The sequence below is a fragment of the Dipodomys ordii genome, unplaced genomic scaffold, assembly GCF_000151885.1.
Source record: "Dipodomys ordii isolate 6190 unplaced genomic scaffold, Dord_2.0 Scaffold18, whole genome shotgun sequence".
Taxonomy (NCBI): Eukaryota; Metazoa; Chordata; class Mammalia; order Rodentia; family Heteromyidae; genus Dipodomys; species Dipodomys ordii.
Window position 1 is genome coordinate 11,251,663 of NW_012267234.1, and position 9,680 is coordinate 11,261,342.

At 39.8% G+C, this 9,680-nt stretch overlaps 1 protein-coding gene across 1 annotated transcript in view; it reads left to right on the forward strand.

The window, feature by feature from the left end:
* Positions 1–9,107, forward strand: part of Ap1g1 (adaptor-related protein complex 1, gamma 1 subunit) — a 97,797-nt gene extending 88,690 nt beyond the window's left edge. Inside the window, exons 21-22 of the mRNA XM_013012677.1 lie at positions 2,823–2,921; positions 6,031–9,107. Of these exons, the coding sequence (XP_012868131.1) occupies positions 2,823–2,921; positions 6,031–6,132 (201 nt within the window). The 3' untranslated portion in view covers positions 6,133–9,107. The remainder of the gene's footprint in view (positions 1–2,822; positions 2,922–6,030) is intronic.
* Positions 9,108–9,680: the final 573 nt, after the last annotated feature.

Below are 9,680 nucleotides of genomic sequence, written 5' to 3' on the forward strand. Positions count from 1 at the left end.
CCCAACAACAAAAAAAAAAACACAAAAAACATTACTAGCCGGGCGCTGGTGGCTCATGCCTTAATCCTAGCTACTCAGGAGGCTGAGATCTGAGGATCTGGGTTCAAAGCCAGCCTGGGCAGCAAAGTCCGTGAAACTCTTATCTCCAATGTACCACTGGAAGTGGCTGTAGCTCAAGTGGTAGAGTGCTAGCCTGGAGATGAAGAGCTAAGGGATGGCACTGAGGCCCAGAGTTCAAGCCCCATGACCAACAAAAAACAAGGAAACAAAAAACATTACTAGCCGGGTACCAGTGGCTCACACCTATAATCCTAGCTATTCAGGAGGCTGAGATCTGAGTATCGTGGTTCAAAGACCAGGTGGGAAAGTCTGTGAGACTAATCTCCAATAAACCACCAGAAAACTGGAAGTGGCACTGTGGCTCAAGTGGTAGAGTGTTAGCCTTGAGCTGAAGAGCTCAGGGATAGAGCCAGGCCTAGAGTTCAAGCCCCATGACCAACAACATCAACAAAAAGACATTACTTATTTTACTTTATATCTTTTGCTGCCCAGTACTTCTGTTATAATACAGAAACCAGTAGTGACAATAAGTAAATAAAATGAGTATGGCTCTGTTCCAATAAAAGATTATTTATAAAAACAGGTGTAAGGCCATACTTTGTCAATCACTGGATTAGACTGAGCTTGCTCAGTCTTTGCAATGACCCGAAGTATGGCATTCAGGTGACATGCTTTTAGGAATTGAAGATGTTTTATTTGTGGTTACTGCTAACTTCCTACCTTCTTTGCTACCTTCTTCTTTTTGAAGCTGCAATGATGTAGCTATTTTTCAAAATTTAATGTGAAGTGATTAAGATCCAGAAGTGAATTCTAGTGCTATTGTTGCATTTTGATGCTAGTTATGACATGGAGCAATCACTTAACCTAGTGTCTCAGCTTCCTTACAGTGGGAGTAGTGATAATGACAACTGCTTCCTAGATAATCTACTTCCCAGGATTACAAATCCCAGAATAAGTGAATTTTTGTGCTAGGAACTAATGGAAGCACTTTCCATATATTTAGTGCTCAGTAAGTATTAGCTACTGTAGCCTAGTGGTTTTTACTTTTTCTTTAAAAAATTATAAAGATGATAATACTGAGGGGGTTACAGTTACGTAAGTCGGGTAATGTTTTTTAATGTCTCTGAAATTGTCCTTGTTAAATGAGCCAGTCTAATCTTTGTTAGTAATACATAAAATAATAAGAATTAAAGTTGATATTTTAAATTTAATGCAATGTAGTGGTAATGAATGACGTTTTAACGTACATAATTCACTCTAAAAATAGAATTATGAGTAAGATTCCAAATAATAGTCTATTTTGTGAGGTTGAATATTCACTTGTAATTTTTGACTTTGGAGAGGACTTCTGGTTCTGTCATTGTCTTTCTCTCTCAGATAAAGTGTTTTAAATCGCAGTATGTATAACAACTACTTTGCATACTAATGTTGGCCTAACTTGTTGGTAGCAATTTTATTCCTCATCTTTGCTAAAAAATAAGATTCATCAGTACTCAACAAATTATGGTGTTTCACTCATCTAGATTCTTTGCCATACAGACACATTCTACATGTACTTTTTCTGTGTCTGTCTTAGAGCAATCCTGATGTGTTCCACTTACATATTAACAAGCTGGCTCTTTCAGGCCTCTCACATAGAGGGAGGCCTTGACCCATTCCAGATTGTGCAGGCTTTATAAGAAAAAAAGTTCAGGTCTTTGGGGCCTAGTCATTCAGTTATACAAAAGCATAAGGTCCTGTTGTTGATGACTAGTATGTTGGTTTGTTATTCTTGGAAAAATTTTCTTTTGGTTTCTTTCTGGCTTTTTTCACCCTTAAAAGAGCCACAGGCACCCGTTGTTTTTTTTTTTTTTTCTTGTATGGTTGATAAGTTACTACTAAGTGAAGGTGCCAGAACAAGAATTGGTCACTATTTGAAAAGAAGGGCAGAGTAACCTGTTTCTAGTTTTCATGATCAAAGGCCTAATACAGACTTTTTACAAATACAATTTGTGACAGCTGTGCTCATATGCTTACCTATTTCTGGTGTCTGGAAAATAAATATGCAAAACTTAGGATAAATTTGTTATTTGGCTTAACAGCCAGGTTATGTACCTTTTTCCTTTCCTTTCCTTTCCTTTCCTTTCCTTTCCTTTCCTTTCCTTTCCTTTCCTTTCCTTTCCTTTCCTTTCCTTTCCTTTCCTTTCCTTTCCATTCCTTTCCATTCCTTTCCTTTCCTTTCCTTTCCTTTCCATTCCATTTCCTTTCCTTTCCTTTCCTTTCCTTTCCTTTCCTTTCCTTTCCTTTCCTTTCCTTTCCTTTCCTTTCCTTCCTCCCTCCCTCCCTCCGTCCCTCTCTCTTTCTCTCTCTCTTTCTTTCTTCCTTTCCTTCTTTCTTCCTTTCCTCCTTTTCTTCCTTCCTTCCTTCTTTTCTTCCTTCCTTTCTTTCTTTCATCTTTTCTTTCTTCCTTTCTTCCTTTCTTTGTCCTGGGGCTTGAGCTCTGGGCCTTGATTGCTGTTCCTATGCACCTTTTGCTCAGGGCTAGTGCTCTACCACTTGAACTACAGTGCCATTTCTGGCTTTTTTTGTGATTAGTTGGAGACTTAAGAGTCTCAGATTTTCCTGCTTGGTCTGGCTTTGAACCACAATCTTCAGATCTTAGACTTGTACAATTACAGGAGTAAGCCACTGGCACCTGGCATGTTTAACTTTTTAGATGATGACAACGTGGATTTAACATTGTGTATTCCTTTTTCTAAATAGTGCCCTTTGTTCCTCTATAGACATTCCAGCTGCAGCTTCTATCTCCCAGCAGCAGCATTGTCCCAGCATTTAATACAGGAACCATCACACAAGTTATTAAAGTTCTGAACCCACAGAAGGTGAGTAGCACAGTTGAAGCCAGTATCTGAGTAAGACATAAACTCCTAAAATAAACTTTAGCTTTGTTTCTCTGGGTTCTTTTGATTCAGTCAAAAATTATGAAAATGTCTGGTGCAACTTCTTTGTTCTTTTGTAGAAAATAGATCAAGTCCAAGATATCAAATGTTTTAATGATATTCTCTATTTTTTATTTTATTTTTTTGTCAGTTCTAGGGCTTGAACTAAAGGGCCTAGGTGCTGTTCCTGAGCTCTCTTGCTCAAGGGTAGTGCTCTACCACTTTTAGCAACAGCTCTACTTGTAGTTTTCTGGTGGTTAGTTGGAGATAAGAGTCTCACAAATTTTGCTGCCTGGACTGGTTGGTTAATGAGAGAAAAGTACAATCCTCAGATCTCAGCCCCTTGAGTAGCTAGGATTATAGGAGTGAGCCACCAGTGCTTGGCAGACAAATTCCTCTATTTTTGAGGATTAAAGGTATATTTTTTGGAGAAGGGCAAGCTTAGACTATTAGATCTATGCAAAAATTAAAATCTGCTAGGCATTGGTGGCTCACTCACCTGTAATCCTAGCTGCTACCCAGGAGACTGAGATTTGAGGATTATAGTTCAAAGCGAACCTGAACAGAAAAGTCTGAGACACTCACCTACAGTTAACCACCAGAAAACCAAAAGTGGAGCTGTGGCTCACAGTCGTAGAGCACTAGCCTTGAGCAAAAGAGTTTGGGGAAAGCACTCAGGCTCTGAGTTCAAGTATCATAACCAACAAAAAAGTTGAAATCTGAGGAAAGATTTGTTATAATACTCATATTTATTGCTTTAACTGCTAAATATGGATGGCAAAAGTGGATTCTTCAATTAACTAACTTATTTAGTACTGAGGTTTTAACTCAGGTCTTGTGCTTCCTAGACAGGCACTCTACCACTTGAGCCACTCCATGGGGCCCCTTTTTGCACTGCTTGGGTTTTTTTTTCTTTTTCTTTTTGTGCTTGTCCGGGGGTTGAACTCAGGGTCTGGGCACTGTCCCTGACATTTTTTTCCTCAAGTCTAGTGCTCTATTACTTGAGCCCCAGCTCCACTTCTAGCTTTCTGATGGTTAATTGGAGATAAAAGTCTCATGGACTTTTCTGCCTAGTCTGGTTTTGAACCTCAACCTAGACATTGTACTTATTACTTTATAGCTTGGGATGAAAGTAGATGGTCACTGGTTGAAATTAAGTCTCTGGTCCCTGATTCTTCTCCCAAGTAGCTAAGATTATAAACCTAGCCAAATCATTTTAAAAGAAGCAGTCAAAGCTTTAGAAACTGTAATTGAGCGATATTTTTGCTATATTGTCCCAAAAGTAAGTTGGTTTTATTTAAAACCAACTTATTTGAAACTTTCTGAAAACAATTCAGAGAAACTTTTTCTTTTTCTTTTTTTGTTATTGGGATTTGAACTTGGCTTTGCTATGTACGGTAAACAGACACTTTACCACTTGAGCCATGCCCCAGCTCTTTTTGCAGTCATTATTTTCTGAAGAGGATCTCACATTTTGCCTAGGTTGGTGATTCTCCAACTTGGACTTCCAGTAAATCAGTATGCTGGGTAAAAGATTTCTTCACCTTGGAAGATCTCTAGTAATTCTTCATAAAGATTTTATACTTTCCTCCCCTTTGTATTTCCTCTGCTATTTACTGTATTTGTGCCGTTAGTACTAGCACAAATTCCTTTGACCATCTGATCCCTGGAATAAATATTTTCTTAGTATATTAACATTGAAATTTACCTCAGAAAGTAAAATATACTTAGTAAGTGTGTTCTCTAAAACAGTGATTGTCACTTCTTTTTTTTTTTTTTTTTGGTCGGTCATGGGGCTTGAACTCTGGGTTTGGGCACTGTCCTGTGCTTTTCAGCTCGAGGCAAGCACTCTACTGCTTGAGCCACAGTGACACTTCCAGTTTTCTAGTCGTTTATTGGAGATAAGAATCTCACAGACTTTCTTGCCCAGGCTGGTTTTGAACTGTGATCCTCAGATCTCAGCCTCCTGAGTAGCTAGGATTACAGGTTTGAGCCACCGGTGCCCGGCTTGACTTTCACTTATTAATTAGCTTTTTCTCTTTTCCTCTTTGGGAACAGAAAAGTTTATGTTCATATTTAATATTGATTTTGTAAACAAATTAACAGTATACCTGAACATAGAGCATAAGACAAGTATGTGGTTACCTTATTTTTGTAGGGACTTGGAGTGTAAGAGTTAGATCTTTTAAAAAAATACTCAGCAAGTATTAGTAGGACAATGCTTATAAGTGGCTATGTCCTTTTATTGTACTTCTAGGCCCATGATATGTTCTGGAAATGCACTTTACTAGATTACATGTTGTGACTCCTTGGCCCAAAGCTTGAATAATAGTCTACTACTTGAATCACAGCTCCACTTCCAGGTTTCTTTTTTGTTGGTGTGGGGCTTGAACTGTGGGCCTGCATGCTGTCCCTCAGCTTTTCAACTCAAAGCTAGCACTTTATCACTTGAGCCAGAGTGCCACTTGTGCTTTTCTGGTGGTTTATTGGAGATAGGAGTCTCCCGGATTTTCCTGCCTGTGTGCTGACTTTGAACTGCGATCCTCAGATCTCAGCCTCCTGAGTAGTTAGGATTACAGGTGTGAGCTATTGGTGCTTGGCTCACTTTCAGTTTCTTTTTTTTTTTTTCAGGCTAATTAACAGAAGACTATCAGATTTTTCTACCTGGCCTGGCTTTAAACTGTAATCTTGAGATCTCAGCCTCCTGAGTAGCTAGGATTTCAGGTGTGAGCCACTAGTGACCAGCATTGTATGTTAGTTGTAAGATGTGGCTTTGTTTTGAAGTTTTGTGGGTTTTTTTTGGCTTCTAAAATTAAAAACCACTTTAAAGAGCAAAGTGTGATGGAGCAGAACTGGTTAGTGAGGGGGCTAAGGCAGAGGATAGCTTGAGCCCAGGAGTTTGGAGCCTGCCTATGCAAGGTAGTGAGATCCTGTCTCCAAAAGAACAACAACAAAAACCCCACAAAAGAATCAAACAAAATTGTATTTGTCGACTGGACCAATAGAGAAAGATTTTATTAGAACATATTTATGAGTCTCTTTTCCTTTACAGCAACAGCTGCGAATGAGGATCAAGCTCACATATAATCACAAGGGCTCAGCAATGCAAGATCTAGCAGAGGTGAACAACTTTCCCCCTCAGTCCTGGCAATGAGGGTCCAGCACCATTCTCATTCTTATCCCACTCAATCAAAGGAACTCTGGGAAGGAGGTTGTGATTGCTGGCAAGTTCCCCCCCCCTCCCCCCCAACTGTACCACGGGCATGAGGAGCAGAAGAGAACTGTTGAGGAGGATTTTCCTGAAGTTACTGCTGACCTTGAAGCATTGTTAAAGACTAACATCCTCTCCTCTGCTGTTGAGGCTGGCTGCTTCTGGAGGCTACTTTGCACTCTTCCTCCTCTTCCCCCTTTTCCGTACTTCACCCCTCCTACATTTGCAGCCAGAATCAACATTCCCTGGGCTCCTGAGGCAATAAGCAGCTGGTCTGGAGGAAAGGATTGGAATTCATGGCGAGAAAACACTCACCCTGTCTCTGCAGCCAAGAGTGGTCCCTTCTTTTTACTGTTGTTTCTCTGCGGACTGGGCAAGGTGGGGAATTTATTCCTCACTAGCTGGGTTACCATCTTCAGGCGCTTTTCACATCTGGCATATGGAATGGAAATGTAACAATGAACATTAGGGAGCCCTGCCTTTTTCTATTGGTTCCCCCAAGGTTTGAAAGAGGCATTAGGCTCCTGGTAGCCTTTTCTGTGCATTGCTGTAAACACACAGACACACACATGTATGTATGTTTGTTATCCAGAACTGGTCAGACCTTGAGAGGTTATTTATAAACACTGGACAGATGCAGTTAAAAAGAGCTTTTGTTGAGATTTGGCATGAAGGATATGGTGCTCTATTTGTAATAGAAACTTCCAAGGCTCTTCCAGCTTCCCTTTCTCTCCATTCTCTAGCTGTAGTCCTAAGCATTCTCCATGATTTTCAAAATTGACTCCCTTTCAAGTGCAAATGGACATGTTCTGAAAGATACATTAATAGTTATTAATGACCCTATTTCAACCAGAAATTTTAAAGTTTCCCCCAAACCTGTCACTTGCTTGTTTGAACTGTGGTGAATGGGTAGAAAGAGGAGTTTAACCAGTTTTAAAGAGCAGACTCGTTAACAAAATACTTGTGCTCAGGAAGAGCAGTATCAGACTCATCCTGGAGCATATTGGAGTCATCCATTACTCCAGTCCTCCCTTTTTATTTCCTGAGCCTGGCTTGGACCTTGGCATTCCGTTTGAATTCCTTCTTCTAACTGGAACATTTGTGTTGTATCTGTAACACTGGCACTGAAATAAAGACCACGCGGTTAAAGAACTCTTCCTATATTGTACTTTATGGTGTTGGAGTGAAGCCTTGTAGCTTCCTTGTCCCTTGCCTAAGGAAGTCTTATGGTCACCATAGGGTAGGAATGCCCCTTCCCTGAGGCTGAATAATTGGTCTCTTGAAAGAGGCCAATCTCATGAATAATACCTGCATTAAAGACTTGAGCTTCTTAAACTAGTAAGAATGCTGAGCGATTTTTAGAAAGGATTCCTATGTTACAAAAGCTTAAGACTTGCTGGAATGAAGTAAAAGGTGACTTGCTGTGGTACATATTGAGTGTACTATATACCTTCAGGTATGCAAGCATCATGTCTTAAATACTACAGAAACAAGTGGGGTCTACCTTTTAAAATGCTTGCAACTGTTACTGTACTGTACAGTATGACTACTTTGGCTTCAGTTTTAAACATAAATACAGATATCTTTTTCTCCCCCTCTCCCCCCAATTCCACCAAGCCTTTACTTAAAAATCTTCAGTGTCTTGTCAGCCTAGCACTGTATCAGATGCTAGACTAGTCTAACATTTGACAAACTGAAGTTGAACTAAAGGCTCTAAAAGGGAAACTTTCTGGGCTTATCAGTGTATAAGAGTAAAGCTACTGAAACTTACTCTATTGGGTAACTGGTTGGCTGAGTCCAAAACAGGACAATGTCTCCTGTTTTCAGTAAAGTAAGTGTTGGACTAGTGCATATTTCACACAACTGCTCTGCCTGTGTAATGAAAAGTAGCCTTTAAAGGTTCCACGTAAATTGATTTCATTGGATGGATATTTAATGCTGTGAAACATGATAGGATTAACATAATATTGGTGGATTTCTTGAATAGAATTTGTCTTAACATTCCTCTTTGTGTAGAGGCTTTATTTTCTTCCTTGTGTTTGTGGCTAACCAACCAGCTCAGGTGTGGTTTTTTTTATTTTGTCTGTTCGTTTGTGTTTTTGTTTTGTTTCTTCTTGTTGTTGAAGTGGGTTGACTCTCTTGAGAAATCTGCGCCAAGACTGTGGTATAAGACAGTGCCAGATCAGAGTTTTGAGGGAGTGTTTATGATCACCTAGGGCTTTGTCTAGAAGGAATAAAATATCATGGCCTTAACACAAAGGGTGCTGTGTAGGATTGAAATGATTTCAGAGACTGAGCCTGGTACAATACATACTGAAGGACTAGGAGCCAAATAACTGCCTAGGATACTGATGGTTGTGAAGACTTTCAAATGATTGGATCTTGGAAAGCTTCAGTGTGCCTTAGTTTCTAGGATCAGCATTAGTTCTCTTTCTTGGCCTTGCAGCTAAAAGGAGAAATCTCTTAATTTCTGTGAACACTTGCACATTTCAGTAATTCCTTTCCCAAATATAGTCATTCAAGGGGGAGCAAATTCAGACTGATTTTTACAACTTCAGAGCCATTGTAAAGGAGGAACGCCTGGTTTCTGTGACCATGGGAAAACCCCAGGGTGATAAGCAGTGAGCCCTCACTTAGACAATTTCACATGTACTTGTACCTCAGCATTTCCCTTTTGGAGAATAGTTTGTATCCTGTTATTTTCTCCACCCTCAAGTAATCCTAGGGAGAATTCATCTAAGTAATCTCAAAAAAAAAACCAAAACAAAACTGTAAGAAGGGTGCTTTCCCTGAGAAGCTCCTCCCACATTGCTTTGGTGCTGTTACTTTGAAGTGGTTTGGGTAATGGTGGAAGTTTTTTGGTGTTTTGTTTTGTTTTTTGGTGGTTCTGGGGCTTGAACTCTGGGCCTGGGCACTGTCCCTGAGCTCTTCAGCCCAAGGTGAATGCTCTATCACTTGAGCCACAGCACCACTTCTGGTTTTCTGGTGGTTTATTGGAGATAAGAGTCTCATGGACTTTCCTTCCTGGGCTGGCTTTGAACCATGATCCTCAGATCTCAGCCTCCTGAGTAGCTAGGATTACAGGCGTAAACCACCACCGCCTGGCTTGAATGGTGGAAATTTTACACAGTCTAGTGATCATCTGTTAATTTTACAGTCTTTCTCATTTTAAAGAAACATTCCTCAACAGAACATTTGAGGGGAGAGCTTTTTCCTCTTGCTAAGTTAAAGGTGTGATTTGTACACCTTAATTGTCTGAGTTGTATATGAGGATAGACGTTTAATAAAATTGTCCAGCACTAAGAGTTTGAGTATTTCCATCTAGTATATGACATGCTTTTCATTTTGTATCCTTCTAGAAGAGGTTGTGAGTTAAGGAAGACTGCTTTTGAAGTTCAATTTTATTATCTTATACATTGGAATGTAGTTGGGCCATGAGAACTAGGGGAAAGAGGGAGATTGAATGTGGATTTTTTTTTTCCTAGTGAATG